The sequence below is a fragment of the Oryctolagus cuniculus genome, chromosome X, assembly GCF_964237555.1.
Source record: "Oryctolagus cuniculus chromosome X, mOryCun1.1, whole genome shotgun sequence".
NCBI classification, from domain to species: Eukaryota; Metazoa; Chordata; class Mammalia; order Lagomorpha; family Leporidae; genus Oryctolagus; species Oryctolagus cuniculus.
This window is the reverse complement of record NC_091453.1, coordinates 114,078,586-114,097,743: the sequence shown is the minus strand read 5'-3', so window position 1 is coordinate 114,097,743 and position 19,158 is coordinate 114,078,586. Positions and strand designations below refer to the sequence as shown.

The 19,158-nt window shown below is 41.9% G+C and overlaps 1 protein-coding gene across 1 annotated transcript in view; it reads right to left on the bottom strand.

The window, feature by feature from the left end:
• The window catches only part of ADGRG4 (adhesion G protein-coupled receptor G4), a 199,211-nt gene extending 182,247 nt beyond the window's left edge, over positions 1–16,964 (bottom strand). The window contains 1 exon segment of the mRNA XM_051826944.1: positions 16,766–16,964. Within this exon segment, the coding sequence (XP_051682904.1) occupies positions 16,766–16,964 (199 nt within the window).
• Between the last annotated feature and the right edge of the window lie 2,194 nt (positions 16,965–19,158).

Genomic DNA, 19,158 nt, shown 5'->3' with positions numbered 1-19,158 from the left:
AGTGAAAAATAATAGATGATTTTTTTAAAATGATGATGAAATCAGATCAGACCTATTGTCATGTTTAATCCCAGTGAGAGTCAAGTTGGGAATTGATAATTTCTTTTTTTTTTTACAGAAGATCAGTTTAGTATGCATTAAGTAAAGATTTCAACAGTTTGCACCCCCATAGAAACACAAAGTGAAATATATTGTTTGAGTACTCGTTATAGCATTAAATCTCAATGCACAGCACATTAAGGACAGAGATCCTACATGAGGAGTAAGTGCACAGTGACTCCTGTTGTTGACTTTACCAATTGACACTCCTGTCTATGGCATCAGTAATCTCCCTATGCTCCAGTCATGAGTTTCCAAGGCTATGGAAGCCCTCTGAGTTCTCCGACTCTTATCTTGTTTAGACAAGGTCATAGTCAAAGTGGAGGTTCTCTCCTCGGAATGGCTATATTCTATATGGGAGCGTTGTTTGAGTTCCAGCTCTGCTTCTACTCCAGCTTCCTGCTAATGCACACCCCAGGAGGCAGCAGATAATGGCTAAGGTACGTGAGTTGCATTCATTCATGTGAGAGATATGGATTGAGTTTTGAGTTCCAGTTCCTGACTAGAGCCTGGCTCAGCCCTAGCTGTTGCAGCATTTGGGGAGTGAAACAGTGAATAAAATGTATTTCCCTCCTTCACTCCTTCCGTTTCTCCCTCCCTCGCCCCTCCCACTCTGTCACTCTTTCAAATAAAAATAAAAATTTAGGGGCTGGGAAAAGGCTTCAAATGTGATCATGAACCTGGTCTTCAAAAGGTATGAAACAATCCTTTAAAAAGCTCACAGCAAAATTGATTTAAAGGGAATGTTTATTTTGGTGCAGAAAAACTGAAACCCTGTGTTGGTGCTGTGGTGCAGTGGGTTAAGCTAATGGCTGTGACACTGGCATCCAATATGAATGCCAGATCGAGTCCTAGCTGCTCCACTTTTGATGCAACTTCCTGATAATGCACTTTTGAAAGCAGTGGAGGATGGTCCAAGTACTTGGGCACTTGCACCCATGTAGGAGACTCATATAAAACTCCTGGATCCTGGCACCAGCATGACCCAGCTCTGGCCATGTGGTCGTTTAGGGAATGAACCAGCAGATGGAAGATCTCTTTCTCTGTCTCTCCTTTCTTTGAAACTCTGCCTTTAAAATAGATTTTAAAAAAAGAAACTTTTTTTCATAATATGCAACTTCTATTAACTTTTGAAGTCTTCTTATAAGGGATATTTGACTTCATGGAGTTGAAGTAACAAGCACTTTGGGTGGAGATAAAGAACAACCTCCTGCACTGATGTCAAAATACAGTGCCTCGAGAGCAGAGATGATGGGAGAGAAGCAGTAGGATGTGAAAGAGACTGGAGGGGAATAAGCAACAAGTCACAGATGCCCCTGGATGCCTCCTTTGTAATTCAGCACTTCCCAAAGATTCTCAACAATAGGAAACCTAAACAGAGATATGCCTTAGGCAAAGAAAGTCAGATAATAGAGTAAGTGATGTGTCTCAATGTGACTACGTATGAATACCTAGGTGAAAGGGTAAGTGTTTAACAAGAGTTACTAAGTTACTGTGATAAAGGAATATGTGACACCACAATACTAGCAAGCATACTGAAAAGAGACAGGAATGAAGAAAGAGAAAAATGGTATCAGGAGAGATCTCAGGGACCTCCTAATTGCAGTGGAATATTTCTACTCTAAGCAAAGGTGCTCAGAGTGAAGCACATCGTCCTTGACATTGCTACTCAAATGTCTTCACAAGGTTCTCTCTAACTGGCTGAAGAGACCCATATGAGGGAGCAGCCATAATGCCACCATTATGAGGCATTGAGGACCCATCAAACTAAGGTTTCCCATTGGCAGAAGGTGGGCCAATAGCAGCTCTCCTATTTTGTAAAGTTGATGTGTGTGTGTGTGATTCCCACCACAATACCCAATATCATGAGATTTGGTCATTAAAAATATAAGAGTGGCCCTTGGGGTTAGTGCTTCCCCAAAGAAAATTCTACCTTTGAATACAGCATTCTGCTCTTACTGATAGAATCCAGGAGATGGAGAAGCCACAAATGCCCTAATCTTTAAGGTTTTACAGCACTGGAAGCTATCCACTAGCTATCCTCCTGTTTAAACAAGGCCACTATAAGAGCAGGTAATGCGCTTAATTACCACCACAGACTCCCAAATCATATGATGAGGTAATTAAGAAGTATAGGATGGGGGCCAGCGCTGTGGCATACCTAGTAAAGCTGCTGCCTGCAGTACTGGCATCCTATATGGGTGCCGGTTCGAGTCCCGGCTGCTCCACTTCCCATCCAGCTCTCTGCTATGGCCTGGGAAAGCAGTAGAAGATGGCCCAAGTGCTTAGCCCACATGGGAGACCCAGAAGAAGCTTCTGGCTCCTGGCTTCAGGCTGGCACAGCTCCGGCCATTGCAGTCATCTGGGGAGTGAATCAGCAGATGGAAGACCTCTCTCTCTCTCTCTCTCTCTCTCTGCCTCTCCTTCTCTCTCTGTGTAACTCTGACTTTCAAATAAATAAATAAATCTTCAAAAAAAAGTATAGGATGATCCTAGGAAGTAGTACTCCCCATGACATCTTCACTGTAATTCACTACACTCTACACAAAAGTGTTACCAAAAGTCTTGTCTTTGTCAATGATACCAAATCAGAATAATGAGGACACAGTCTGGAGATAAAGGAAATAGAAACATAATCCACCAGTAGATGAAGATGGTAGCAGGCTGAGGGGCTCAAGAACTATGTCCTCTCCAGTCAGTGAGGGTAGTCTGAGTCTTTTAAGGAATACAAAAGGGAGGTTGGGATGCTGAGAAAGTGACTAATGGCAAGTCAGGAGTACATAGTCAGGTGCTGAAGCTGGTTGCAGGTCTGATGACAGGGCATTTTATCAGTCTTGCACACCAACACAGTTCCTTGAGAAAGTTGCTTAACAGCTGGACTGAATCATAAGGAAGGCATAGCAGAATATTCTATACAAATAAGTAACTACAAAATGTTATTTAGCTAAAATCAAAAAGCTCCAACATATTGTACTAAAATATTTAAATGTTTCATTAATCAAGATGAAGCCCACTCAGGCTAGAGTCCATGATTATTGTGCCCTTAGTTATTTGTAACATTTTACAGGCTGTTAGAATACATTCAGTCCTCTGGCCATGCTGACAGGGGAGGGTTGGATTACCTTGCAAATTTAGCTGGCTTTCCCAAGGTGAGTTCCTGGAATTCACAAGCAGGCATTATGTATATGCTTGAGCAGACACCCTAGTATAGTCATAGGCTCAGTAGTTAGCTTTTGTTCATCATAATATTTGGTTCATTTACAAAAGGAGAAGATTATAGAGTTAGAGAACATATCCCTGATATTACAATTCAGAGATCTGAGCAGGTGCACTCTAATGACTGATGAACCCTCAGCAGGAAGGTGCAAGGATGGCTGTACCATACAAAAGCGATGTTCTTTCTTCTAACGTTCCTATTGGTGGAACTATCCCATGGTTCCCTTCCATTTAATCTGGCCAATATGCTAAATTCTCATTAAAGAATCCAAAATCACAGGCTTGGACAATTAAAACATATAGGAGTGTCCAGAGAAGGTATTGGTCCACATGCAACACCCACACCTGTACACATGTACCCTCCCTAGGGTTATGTCTTGAGAGGGTTGCAGATGTCCCTAGGAGTATTGATAATATATTGCCACTCACATTTCAGCACAAGGCTTTTTAGAGCCTTAAAGGGCTCAAAGAAGGGAGGATCTATATTTCCCCCTTTGTCAGGCATAAAGTACTCTCTATCTAAAGTTTCCTATGGATGGAAAGTGGGCCAATGGCTGTCCTTTTCACTATATCCTCTCTGTTTAACACTGCAAGAATACAAATCATGAAGTCTCACCATTAAGAGAACTAAGGATGGCCTTAGAAATTACTCTTCCCTAGAAGTCACTGTAGGACCTCTGTCCTTAATGAGTTGTACTATGAGAATTAACTGTAAAACTTGTTCTCAAACAGTACTTTATAAGTTGTGGGGGGGGGAGGTTGTAAACTGTTGATATATTTACTTAGTATAGAGTTGGTCTTCTGTATATAAAGTTAATTAAAAATTAAACTTAATGAAGAATGGGATGGGAGAGGGAGTAGGAGGTGGGACAGTAGTGGGGGCGGGAGGGTGGGTATGGGAGAAAGAACTGCTATATTCCTAAAGTTGTACCTATGAAATTTGCACTCATTAAATAAAAGTTTTAATAATAATCATAAAAATAAATTATTGTTCCCTCCACACAATACACTGCACTGTATCTAAGGGAAGAACATCAGAGTTGCAGACATCATCGCTGACATTAGTAATCTCATATATGCACAAAGTGCCTTTTAAGTGGCTGAAGGGGACCTTGGATGTTGATGTCCTTTCTCTCATGATTTCCCATTGGTAGAAGTTGTCCAATGACTACACTTCTGTTTCATCATGGCAACTGTATGAGCATAAATGTGCTTGATTCCCACCACAGAACTACAAATCTTAGTACAGTACCATTTAAAGGTATAGGGTAGCCACAGAAGGTATCGCTCCCTCTGTGACATCTGCACCTCCGCGCACTATACTTTCCCTATGGGCACAACTTCAGAGGGTTGCAGATGTCATCACTTTTATTACTATTATAAATGCTTTCTGTGTATACTAGTATTCACATTTTGGTAAATAGTTTAACTGGCTGAAGGGACTTATGAAATGGAAGAGCCATATTATCATCACAGTGAAGTGCTATGGCCTCCTTAAGATTTCCCACTGATAGATGCTGGCCAATGGCTGCCCTCCTACTTAATCACAGCCTCTGGAGCAGCAGCCACTATGCTTCTTTATCCTCCCAGATCTCCAAACCATAAGTGAAGTCAACAAGAGGAGTATTGTGGTGGCCAGCATTGTGGTATGGCAGATAAAGCTGGTATCCCATATGGGTGTTGGTTCACATCCTGGCTGCTCCACTTCTGATCCAGCTCCCTGCTAATGACCTGGGAAAGCAGTGGAAAATGGTCCAAATTCATGGGCTCCTGCCCACATGGGAGACCCAGAGGAATCTCCTTCTCCTGGTTTCAGCCTGGTTCAGCCCCGGCCACTGTGGCCGGCCATCTGGGATGTGATCCAATGGATGGAAAGCATCTCTCTCTCTCTCTCTCTCTCTCTCTCTTTCTCAGGAACTCTTACATTCCATAGCCTTGGCGACTCATGACAAGAGCCTAGGGTGATTACTGATGCCATAAACAAGAGTGTCAATTTGTTAAGTCAACAACAGGAGTCACTGTGTACTTACTCCTCATGTAGAATCTCTGTCCTTAATGTGCTGTACATTGTGATTTAATGTTATAACTAGTACTCAAACAGTATTTTTCACTTTGTGTTTCTATGTGGGTGCAAACTGTTGAAATCTTTACTTAATATATGCTAAACTGATCTTCTGTATATAAAGAGAATTGAAAATGAATCTTGATGTGAATGGAAGGGGGAGGGAGTGGGAAAGGGGAGGGTTGCGGGTGGAAGGGAAGTTATGGGGGGGAAGCCATTGTAATCCATAAGCTGTACTTTGGAAATTTATATTCATTAAATAAAAGTTAAAAATAAATAAATAAATAAATATTTTAAAAGAGAGAGAGAAGTATTGTGGCACTAGAAATTAGTTCTCTCTCAAGGGCATCTCAACATTCATACACTGCTCTCTTCCCACAGGAGGAAGATCAGATGTTTGGAGCATTCTTCCTAACCGTTATATTTCATAGCTCTACACAAGCTGTCCCCTGAGTGGCTATGGTAACACTTGGGAGGAAGCGATCATCATGCCTCCAGTATCAAGCATTGATGTCCTTTCCATTAAAATTTCTAATATGTGGAAGCTGTCCAATGACTGCTCTTATTCATATTAAAGGACAATGTATGACTAGACAATGCACTTAACTCCCACCAAAGCTCCCCAAGTCAAAGTATTGTACCATAAATAGGTACAGAGTTGCAGAGGTCATGACTTCTGTCACTAATACTATAATTATTAAACGTCCTCTGTGCAACCATTCCCTTTCAGTAAAAATTCTCTCTAATTGACTGAAGGTACTTATGAGATGGAGGACTTATGAGATGCATCCTTGTGAGGTGTTGATTGTCTCTTTAAGTTTTCTCACTGTTGGAAACCGGACAACAGCTGTCCTGCTATTTAACCACAGTCTTAATCAACAACCAGTGTGCTTCTTCTCCATCCCCAAGTCCCAAGTCATGGGTTTATGTCATAAGAAAGAATAAAGTGGATATGGTGGTCCTAGAAAGTATTGTACCCCCATGGTATCATTACATCAATTCTCTTCATTCTACCCAAAAGAGCAATTGGAGGGTTGAAGAATTTATCATGGATGTTGCAATTCGCAGGTTCCACAGTTACCCTCTGAGTGGCTGTAGTAACCCTCTAGGGACAGCAGCCATGATCCTTCCATTGTGAGGTGTTGATGTCCTCCCTATTCGTGTTTCCCATTGTTGGAAGCTGGGCAATGGCCTCCTTCTATATCAGCCATTATTGTGCTTGAATCCTACCATAACACCACGTAGCATAGGCTCAGGCCTAAGAGCATTATGGGTCTCCCTGCAATGTTTGTGTTTCCCCATACCACTTCTCAATGTAATACATTCTGCCAGGATTGCAGAAATTATCATGAGCTATTTGCATGTCTGACCAACTGCCTCTGAAATGGCTAAAGGCACTTATGAGTGGGAAAAGTCATGTTTGTAAAATGTTGAGAGGCCTGTCATCTACAAATTCCCATTGGTGAAAGCTTGGCCAATGGATGGACTCTTACTTGCTAACAGTCTCTCTCTACCAAACAGGAGTAAGGTTTGTGTCAAATAGAAAGGTGAAAAGGTCTCTCTGCCATTACCACTCCCCTGAGTATAAAAAAGCATATATGAGTTTTTATGAAGAGATTACTTAAAAGCTCATAGTCTTGAGATATTAAGCTTCAAATGTCACTGAGATTTTGTAGAATAAGATAGACTGTGTTACACAAAATTGGAAAGATATTTTAAAATCTCCCAGCTTAATTATAGGTAAGAGTGTATAATATATGATCTATATAGTTTATATACTATATAAACATATCATATTGATTAATTAACAATGGCATTGCCAGCCAAAGAATGGATGGGCCTTTTCCTGACCCCAGTTGAATCTTCTGAAACTGAAACTGATTTTAGTTTTCTTTTGAGACATATATATACACACACATATATGAATGGGGCCATGGTTGCTATGGAGATCTCAAAGCTCATCCAAAGTTCTCTACGGTTATGTCTAAAATGATGTCTTTGGGGAGATTTAAATTGTGACTGTGGGTGTCTGCCTCTGAAGGTGCCACTTGGTATCAGCTACCATTGTCTACTAAACCAGAAAGACTCATAGATTCCCAATCTTAATAGATGATTGCATTTCATAGTAGATCTTTTATCCTGTCAACCATCCTGAATAACACACCAAATTAATTTGGGGGCAGAAATGGATGTGCTTTTTAGGAGAAATTGACTCTATTTTCAGCTTGAATTATGCATTAGTAAGAATTATTTGGACAGCATTCATCATTTCCTAAGTTAATGAAATTCCATTACACTTCAGTACATTTTCATCTCACTCAGTGGTAAATTAATTCTCCCTCACTCTTTCTCCCTGCCTCTGTCTCTTGCTCCTTTTTGCATCATTTACAGTGGTTACAGAGTGTGAACATGGAGAGGCTTCGTAACAAGAGTAAGTTAAATAAGAGCGGCCAGGAAAGACAGATGTTACTGATTCCATCTATAATGATGGTGTGTTCTGTAGCTCAATGCCAGGATGAGCTGAGAAGGCTGCTTGTTTTCCCAGCTGCCACTGCTTTTTCCACTGCTCCAGAATCCAATGCAGGGTTGGAGCTAAGGAACTTAGCTGGGATGTGACATCCTCCTGCCACTGGTGAGTCTCCACCAGTAGCAACACACATGGCATTGCATTGCTACGGAGTAGATTGCTTGCCTTTGGAGGAGATTCCTTGGGCAAATGAGGGGGCCAACTGTACTGCAAAGACTAGCTTGCTCACTGAGGACAAGCAAGTGTACAGCTCTCAGTGCTGGCTGTTTCTGTTTATTAGGGGCTTTGTCCTTCCTTGGTCCCACCCTACACCCAGCCCTAGTTACAGCCCAAATCAGTTCTTTCTCCCACAGATCCTCTATCCCATTGGCAAACAATGGTGTCTATCTAGTTCCCTCAGAACAGACCAAAGTGCATCCAGGAAGCAACTTTGACCCTCCTCTCCTGGGTGACTCTGTATGTTCCTAGAATCTTCTTCCAACTAGTAGTGCAGTGGTTGTAAGGGAGTTCAGAGTCTGAACATAGAAAGACCAAAGTCTGAGTGCTTTGGACTACTGTGGAAATGTTGCCAAGCTCTATATCCTCTTGAGTCCTGCTCTCCTCAGCATATATGGAGATAATTTCTCTCATGCGGACATTGTGAGGGAGAAATGAGATAATGTCTGGGAAAGTATGGGACACAAAGGTGGAAACTTAGTAAATGGCAGTTGTTAGTATTATTACTAGCTCACTCCAATGATGTTTACTGACTACCTTGTGATTCCCTGCTCCTTTGCCCTCCTAGTTTCTCCCGTGCACCTGCCACTCCCCATGAGATTTCCAGAAGTAATAGGAGCCACTAACGCATGGCGTGTCCAAGCCCAAATCCTCGTACAAAGAGTTGGGCAAGAGTAGGGCTTCTGTTTATTCTCCTAAGTGATTCATTCACCCTACCACCAAGTACACCAGACACTGCTAAGCAGAAAACAAAAAGAAAAGCATTTATTGAACACCTGTTTTATTCCAGGTAGACTTCAGGACCTCTCAGTTGAACAGATCCGTGTAAGTGCTGGGAGATGCTGAAAGTCATGGTGTGTTCCAGGTGATGAGGGATGCAGATATTAAATTCACCTGCAAGATCATGCAGGCACTGAGTGAAGGAAGATCATTTTCATAGTGCTCAGTGATTTCATTATACAAACAATAGGTGACATAGTGTATGATAAACCTTCTTCCTTCTGGTACATTTGTTTTATTTAAGAAACAGAATGGAACTTCTGAATCATTTACACAGGGAAGACTTTCAAATTCTTAAAATATCAAAATCACACAAAAACAAGCTACTTCCATGGCTGAAAAGGTCCTCAATCAATCAATTCTGTCAGAACAATTAGAAATGACCAGTCAGATGGATTGTTTTCTGGTTGATGGTATTCAGCCAAACTAAGCAGAATGAAATCAAGCAGATGGCAATCCCATTGATTGCACAATCACGGGTCATTTTCTAGTCCAAAGAAATGCCCCCCCGATGAGCAATTCAGGCATGTAATAACAGCACAGACTCTGGCTTATATATAGTAGTCATCACTTTAGATCACTTTTCAGCTTGATTTGTTGCCCTATGTAATACAATGCATGTTTATTCAAATTATTTGGTGCTCTCTATTTCAATTAAATCCAGGCAGGTTCCTTCCAGAAGGAAAATTCAGAGGGCATACATTTATTTACTTATATTAACCAAATTGTCAGGTAGTCAGGCAAACACAACCATAGCAACATTTGTGTAAGGAGCTGCCCAGAGCTCCCAAGCCAGGAGAGTGATTTGAGTCAGGTGGAGATAAGAGGGTACCTTGAATGTAATTTATTATTCTGGGGAAATAACAGAGTTGGGGAGGTGCCCCAATCCTACTGAAAGCAGAAGCCATTAATGAGAGGAAGTAATCAGTATTGATTGTGAAAGGTACAGTAAATCCTGTGACCACCTGCATCCCCTTATCAAGGGACATTCTCCAAAAGTCACTGATCCTGGGAAGCTCAGATTGCTATGACTAATTTCGAGCACAACAAATTTGTATGTAGACCTTCAGGCTAGAAGGCAGCATGATGTAGTCACTGAATTAGAATGGGCCTCAACTCTGACCTATGTAACCTTAGCCAAAACCCCTCTCTCTTCTAGCCTTCACTATGTCCACCTGCAAAAGCAGACATGCTACAACAGATGGTCACCATTATGTGTGTGTGTGTGTGTGTGTGTGATTCTGCAAACTTTACTCAGAAGAAATGAAAGAAGTAATCAATTCCTTAAAATTGAAAGGAGATGGATATTCTCTTAATGATGGAAACTGTTTCCAGAAGTATTTAATTTTGATCAAAATAATGGCAAATAAACTCCCCTCTTTGGACCTGGCTTCAGGCTAAGATCATGAATGTAAGTATTCATCTAGGGTTCTTCACTTTTACTGATCTAGTCACCACACAATCTGACCACTACTGTTTTTGGCTACTGGCCCTACTGGGATCTCCCTATACAATACTTTGTTAGTCCGTGGCAAGTAAAGCTCCATTCTAGACAGGAGATCAAATTATATGAGGGGTCTTTTAAAAGGTCATGGAGAATGCATATTATTAAACATCCATGCATGAGTTTTTTAAAATCATACAGCTTTAAAAAAATCTTTTGATGAAAAACTTTTCTCTTGTTATACTTTAGTTGTTTGAAAAGCAGAGAGAGAGAAATCTCCCATCTGCTGGTTCACTCCATAAATGACCACAAAAGCTGTGGCTGGGCCAGGCCAAAGCCAGGAGCCCAGAACTCAATCTGTGTGTGCCACGTGGGTCACAGAGATCGAACTAGTTGGATGAGCCATCACTTGCTGCTTCCCAGGGTGCACATTGGCAGGAGTCTGGAATTGGAAATAGAGCCAAGACTCAAATCCAGGCACTCAGGTATGGGATGTGGATATCATTTGACTTAAATACTGTGCCAAACATATACTCCTAAAGTTATCTTTCAATTCCATTTTTCCATGAACTTTTTGAGATTCCCTTACATTACACATTTTCACCCCACTTTCTTTGAAGACATCTCATCTCACCAGCAGTACATGAGAAGTTCAAATGCTCATCATTGCCAGCATTTTATATTGTCGGTTTTGTTTTCATTTCATTTTTGCTTGGGCCATATAACAATTATGCAGTGAAATTTCAGTGTGGTTTTGATTTGCATTTCCCTAGTAACTGATGCTGTTTAGCATCTTTTCATGTGCTTATTGCTAGCACTAGTAAGTGCTCCCCTCCAAGATTTTTGGTGGTTTCTATGCTTTTCTTCCCAAATATTTCCCCTTCTTCCCAGTAATTTCTGTGATTTCAGCAGAAGCCATTTAGAGACAATACTCACAGGACTTTTTTTAACTTTTATTTAATAAATATAAATTTCCAAAGTACAACTTTTGGATTATAGTGGCTTTCCCCCCATAACCTCCATCCCACCTGCAACCATCCCATCCCCCACTCCCTCTCCCATCCCATTCTTCATCACGATTCACTTTCAATTATCTTATATACAGAAGATCAACTTAGTACATACTAAGTAAAGATTTCAACAGTTTGCACCCACACAGACACACAAAATATAAAGTACTGTTGCCTCCTTAGGGAAAATGGTACTGGGGAGCTAGGAAGAAAGCAGAGGACGCTTTTGGAACTTCTTACCCACGTCACCACGTAAGTGGCCACAGAGTTCTGTTAGTTGAATTCTAAAATTTCTTTCCAATACCGTAACACATCCGAATGCACACACACACACACACAGAGAGAGAGAGAGAGAGAGAGAGAGGCAGGGTTTTTAATTAAAAACTTGTTTTAGTATGAATCGTGGCATAAAGGTAGACAGATTGTAGAGGAGCTACAAAGCCACAGTAAACAGCCCATATGTGCTGCATTATTACCGTTATGATTCATGTAAAATGAGATTAACACATTTACTATCTTTACAATCTTCCCTTCACACTCTGAAATGAAGTCTCCATAGTTTCTCATTTCTTTGGCTGATTTTTAATAAAAATAACAACTTGATTCTTGACGCCTAGTATCTGATTACAAAGTTCATCTTGACTCACTGAATATCTATTGAGGACCTAAAACATGCCAAGCATTAAGCTAGACAACACAACAGAATGTAATGATGGAGACATATACTCTCACCCCCTAGCGGGGACCCTCCTGATCGCCTTCCACCTTAGGATTATTTCAGGAGACAGCTGAAAATGCTGCTTGTTGTCTAGACTTAACACACCAAGTGTAGGCATGAGGTGAATCCTCTGTTTGTTTTTAATAGGTGGTTTCTATTTTGATGACTTTCTGAACACAAAGCTTCCTTTAGTGCCCAACTCACTTCCTCTTTTTTAACACCATTTTCAACTTGTGTTTCGTTATTTCCTGTTCACATTTTCTAAATGTCCTTATTTATTATTCTCTGCCTTAAAAAATAGAAACAACAGAAAATGTTATGGGTGGGGTTTTTTAGCTTATATTCTAGCCTAAGGAGTCAAAACCATCAAAAAAGCAAAAGAGCTAAATGGGGCTGAGTTGAGGACAAGGGTAAAAGTATTATGATATAGATTCTGTTCATACTACATGAGTAGATTTAATAAATGATAGATCAACAGAGAAATAGAGAGTGGGAGAGTGACTATATATATATATATATATATATATATATATATATTCTTGGTTAAGGAGACTCCTCACCTACTAGATAATTCAATGGGAGGAAGAGTATACTATATTTGACAACAAACAGCAGAAGAAAGTCCACTGTGTTCAGTGAATCATTCTGAGCATGCTTGTTTATTACTGAAGAGAATTTTGTGTGTGACAGAACAAAGCTTGAATTACTTAACTACACCATTAACTATTTCTTAATGACCCATGTTCATAGAAGCAATTGCTCTGGTAATCTGAAGTAACAGATACTCAAAAATTCTTATTCATAATCATTCACTATCCTCCTATGATCTGCCTCCCCCTCCAACTCCACCCAGCAAACCAATATTTTTTCACATTAAAGGAAAGGTTTTCCCAAGGTAATCTCTCCCCCTACAGGCAACTAGCCTACCAAGCTGATGAATCAGTTCCCTGGGGAGTGGTTGTAGCACTAGAATGCCTGTGCGCTCATTTACCATTATTAGCACAGCTGGGAAGCCATGCTCTCCTGGAGGAGGTGGGATAGCACAGTGATTAATAGCTGAGATAGAGAGAGCAATATGAGTTTGACTAAACTGCTTTCTGGGCCTCAGTTTCTTCAGCTATAAAATGAAAGAACAATTACTACTTCATTGGGCTATTTTCAAATACATGAGATAATGAATGCACAGCATCTGGCACAATGTACGCCCTTGGTGACATCCATCATTGTTATTGTCATCATTATTGTTAAGGTTGTTGACTGCAAAGAATCATTACAAGAAGTAGATCATCTCAACAAGTGGCTATGGGTCCATTATGATAGTAGTAAAACCTTCTGAGTTTTAAAACTACATTCTAGCAGATTCAAGTTACCCCTACAATAACCTTTGCTTTTCACACTTCCTCCTGATACTCTTTCCTGATAGCACAGGGAACGACAAGATTGCAACTAGTGTGCCAGGAGCTCTGGGCAACCCCCTCACTAGTGGGAAGTGATCTCATAAAGATTGAGATGTTCTCACTGCAGGTTTTTTCATTCCACCAAGCCTCAGAGAGTCCTGATGAGCCACCCCTCCCTTCTTCCAGTCAGAGAGGGTCTTCAAATGCCTGAAGCTTCCCTCCGCTTCAGTGTCTCCACGTCTCCAGTCACACCACCCATTCCTCTTACCAGAATGACTGGGCTTCTTTTAAATATGCCCATGCCACTGACTAAGTCTCCTAATCTTGCTCCAGACCTGGGAGCAATATTCTCTTCTGAAGGCAGTTTTGCACAGATCTAATCTCATCCATTCTGGGTGGATTTTATCAGAGCTTTGAGAGTTCTGGAACCAGTCTATGGTCATGCTTGTCTAGGTGACCTTGGTTAACTTATTTTTCCTCTCTATTATGAAATTGCCTTGAAATTTCTCTGATGATAATTTCTTGCTGATCAGACCGCCTGGAGTTCTAGGATTGCAGTTGTTAGAACGAGAGGACCAGTGGGGAAAGGACACAATATCACCAGACATTTGCAGGAAATGAAAGATGGACCATTTGTATTTAAGAGTGCCCAAAGTAGCTCTTCTCCAAACCCCATTTTACTCAAAGGGAAATATATTGATTTGAAGATAGTGAAGGGACTGGCGCTGTGGCACAGCTGGTTAAGGCCCTGGCCTGAAGCGCCAGCAACCAATATGGTTGCCGGTTCTAGTCCCGGCTGCTCCTCTTCCGATCCAGCTCTCTGCTGTGGCCTGGGAAAGCAGTAGAGGATGGCCCAAGTCCTTGGGCCCCTGCACCCTCATGGGAGACCGGAAGAAGCTCCTGGCTCCTGGCTTCGGATCAGTGCAGCTCCAGTTGTTGCAGCCATCTGGGGAGTGAACCGGTGGATGGAAGACCTCTCTCTCTGTCTCTACCTCTCTCTGTAATTCTTTCAAATAAATAAATAAAATCTTTTTAAAAAAAGAAGATAGTGAATCCAAGATGGCGATATTTAACACAATAGTGAGATCCCATCAATTGTCTGATCAGCTGATTGATCTCTGGCATTTTTCAAAGGGCTTCCACAGAAGAACCCAACTTTGCATAGAAGTCATGCTTCCTTGATGCACTAGGTGGCAGCAATACTCAGCTTTGCCAAATACAAACAAGGTTTTTTGGGTTTTTTGGGTTTTTTGGGTTTTTTTTTTTTTTTTTTTTTTTGTTATTGCTATGATCTTCTTCATGGATTTGTTTGATTTGGAAGTATTTGGATAGCTTGTCTTTCTATATTTCCAGATGAATAAAGAGGCTTAATTCCAATTACGAGTATTTACACATGAAACGGAGTTCAGAAGAAGATATCAAATACAAAGTCAGGAAGAAAAAAGAGTATCAGCCGGCGCCGTGGCTCAATAGGCTAATCCTCCACCTTGCGGCGCCGGCACACCGGGTTCTAGTCCCGGTCGGGGCGCCGGATTCTGTCCCGGTTGCCCCTCTTCCAGGCCAGCTCTCTGCTATGGCCAGGGAGTGCAGTGGAGGATGGCCCAGGTGCTTGGGCCCTGCACCCCATGGGAGACCAGGAAAAAGCACCTGGATCCTGGCTCCTGCCATCGGATCAGCGCGGTGCGCCGGCTGCAGCGGCGGCCATTGGAGGGTGAACCAACGGCAAAGGAAGACCTTTCTCTCTCTGTCTCTCTCTCTCACTGTCCACTCTGCCTGTCAAAAATTTAAAAAAAAAAAGAGTAGTAACTGGGTATGATCTTTTAATTTTTGGAAGATGAAACAGAACTGGAGTGACTTGTCCTTCATACAGGTAGTCAGTGACAGAATGGGAAATAGGATCCAAATCTTATAACTCTCAATCCCAATCTCTTCCTCTGCCCACCCCTTTTTGTTTTGTTTTGCTTCAGGAAGTAAATATGCTCAGGTTGCATGCAGTAACTGTGTATCCTGGGGCAGATTAGTGCACCATGCCGGGTCTCTGGTGAGTTCCTGGCCTGCAATATAGCGATAATGATCATATCCATTGAGAGAGTTTTATCAGAATTAGACAAGGCCGTGCATGTAAGGGACAGGGAGGTGAGTCATACACACATGCAGTTGTGTCACACACAGGACAGGGTAGTGCAGAAAAGCACATCACACCCAGGTTGTCTGGTGTTTGGTGGCATTTTTATACTCCACTTTCCACAGGCAGAGTCAGATGCAACAGGCTACACACACAGTCTTCCTTCTCCTTTCCCTATACAAGACACTGCATGCATTCTCAACAAAGCAGTGAAGTTTTATTCGGATCATAAGAAATGGGAAGGGGAGATGGGAGGGCAGATGTCCAATGCGGGATCTCTAAGGCCTCTTTCCGTGCAAAGCCTCTGATTCTGCCATGAACGTATGATGTGGCTAACTGCAGGTTTCTCCTTTAGAAAAAAGAAGTGAGAAAGAATGAGTGGCTCATCCACTTAATGCACAGTTTCCTATGCACCCATCTACAATGAAAACCTGAGGCAGAAGCATAAGGTTTTCTGTGCTGTGAGTCTCCAGGTACCACAGTCAGGTCAGTTGATGCCTCTGTAAACAAGCACAAACAAAAATATCAGTGTAGGTGAGTCTCATACAAGCAAGCACTGCATGTGCAAATATCAGAGTACAATTACTACTGGGAACTCATTCCTCAGAAATGAGTCTTAGGACAGAGACTGCTGATTTCTCCAGAAAGTCCAGGACTAGGCCCAGTTGTCTGACTGGTAGAATCTCATAGGATCACACTCTAGCTGAATGAAACCAAGTCATGATACGGCTTTGCAGTTCCAAAATCACCTACACATTTACACAATGTATTGGGGGACTTTTTTATGTCATTTGATCCTTAAAACAACAGTAGGGACAGTAAAGCATGCAATAAAATGACATCTCCCAAGTGAGGAGCCTATACGAGTGCAGAACACAGTCAGGAGCAAAGGGCATTGAATCAAACAGACTTCAATCCCCATCACAGCTCTGGCACTTCTCAGCTGTGTGACTCCGAGCAAGCATCCGTTTCCTCCTCCATAAGATGGCAATCACAGAATCCACTCCAAGGGTTGCTGTTGTGAAGACAGAATAAGCTCATGTGTGGAGACAAAGAACTCATCACTCAAAAATGTCACTTGGCATTACAAATCACTGGCAATTCATAAGTGACAGAGTCAGAACAGGACCAGTCCAGGGTACTAAATACTCAAATCCAAGGCCATGGATACTTAGATCCAGATAGGCTTCTCTTATCAGCTGCTCTTTGGCACCAAAATCATATTTTTGTCCACAAAGAAAATTCACAAGTGAATCTGCAACATCTGATGTGGTGAAGCACTCTGATGTTCGCACCTCCACATGCATAGCTTCTGTTCCATTTTGCCTTGTATTGATACAGAGGCTGTTCATCCTGTTCCCTGTCGGCATGGGCACTTCTGCTGCAAGCTTCTGCATAGAAGGAGGAAGTTAGACAAAGGTCAGGAAAGCACTAACAAGGCTAGGCTAGAGAGTGGGGCGAGTGAGGCAAAAGGAAGTTTCAGCCAAGATTCCCTAGTTCCTTTTCTATGCCTGGAGAGAAGAGGTAAAACACATTTTGCCTAGTAAGACAGTCTTCCCACCCCTCCCCCATTTCTATATTCCAAACAGTCCCCAAAGAATGTGGGTAGGAGGGTGGAAAATGGAAAACAATCCAAATGTTCCATAATGACAGGGTGTCCTTACAAATAGTGTATTGGGGCTGGCATTCTGGATCAATAGGTTAAATCTTGTGATGCTGGCATCCCATATGAGCACCAGTTCAAGTCCTTGGTCTACTTCCAGTCCAGCTCCCTGCCAATGTATCTGGGAAACAGTGGAAGATGGCCCAAGTACTTGGGCCCCTGCTACCTACATGGTATAACAGGATGGAGTTCCAGACTCCTGGCTTCAACCTGGCTCAGCCCCAGCTGTTGCAGTCATTTGGAGGAGTGAACCAGTAGAAAGAATCTCTCTTTCTATCTATGTATCTACCTATCTATCTATCTCTTCTTTTAAAATAAAGAAAGAAAGAAATATTTTTTAAAAAGTAGTCTACTTACAAGATGGAATATTATTCAAGAATTCTAATGGTGAATGCTGGGCTTTATTAAGTGAAAATGGCATATCATAATGTAGTATAGACATTATAATTATGTAAACTTAAAATATAGAAAGACATTAATACAAAGGAAAAGTGTGTAAGAAATACAACACTTTCAGTAGGGTTGGTTTTACTGTGCATGCCATTTAACAAACATTACCTCATTTAATCCTCAAGACTCATTTTGTTTATTTCCATGCACACATACACACACACAAACACTGTTGAGATTATAATTTGGATTGTGGCTTTGAAAATGTGACTTTAAAGTGAGTGAAATATAGTCCTACCATCACTGGTGACAGACACAATACACTGGTAGTAGTTCCTTCAAGATCAATTTGGTAAGAAAGCTCTTTACAGCTCTTTACACCTCTCTCCCATTCCCATACTCCATTGCCTACTATTGATACAGTCTGTTTGTCCTGTTCCCTATCAGCATGTCCCCTTCTATGCCAAGATTCTATGCAGGAAGGGGAAGTGAGGAAAAGGCCAGGAAAGCACTAACAGAAAGCCAAGGATCAACTGATAAGAAAAGAATGAGAGAGAAGGGGGAAGAGACACAGAGAGACAGAGACAGACAGAGACCTTCCATCCACTGGTTCGCTCCCCAAATAGCTGCAATGGCCGGCTGGTCCAGGCCAAAGCTAGAAGCCTGGAACTCCATCCCAGTCTCCCACATGGGTGGTAGGGGTCCAAGTACTTGGAACATCCTCTGTTGCTTTCCCAGGTGCACTAGCAGGGAGTTGGATCACAATTGGAGCAGCTGGAACTCAAACGGGTACTCATAGGTGGTGCCAGCATTGAAAGTAATGGCTTAATCTGTTGTGCCACAATGCTGGCACCAGTCTTCCTCTTTCTGATGCTCCTAAAAACCCTAGTTCAGGGGTCAGCACTGCAGTTCACCTGGTTAAAGCCCCTACTATAAGGGCGCCACTTCGAGTCCTGGCTGCTTCACTTCAGATCTAGCTCCCTGCTAATGTGCCTGGAAAGCAGCAGAGGATGGCCCAAGTGTTTGGGGCTCTGCATCCACTTGGGAGACCAGGAAGAAGCTCCTGGCTCCTGGCTTCAGATAAGCGCAGCTCCAGCCATTGCAGCCACTTGGGGAGTGAACCAGCAAATGGAAAACCTCTCTCTGTCTCTACATCTCTCTCTGTAACTGTCTTTCAAATAAATAAAATAAATCTTTTTTAAAAAAAAAAAACAGTTCAGAATGCATAGCACATAATGTACATTAACATGTAAAGAAGAGTATAGTGCAAAATACCACTATAATCCAATGATTTTCCCATTTTAAAGAAATACAAAATTTGGGGCCAGCATTGTGGTGTAGCAAGTAAAGCCTCCACCTGCGAAGCTGGCATCCCATTTGGGTGCCAACTCATATCCCAGCTACTCTACTTCCTATCCAGCTCCCTGCTAATGTGCCTGGGAAAGGAGCAGAGGATGGTCCAAGTAGTTGGGTCCCTGATACCCAGGTGGGAGACCTGAAAGAAGCTCCTG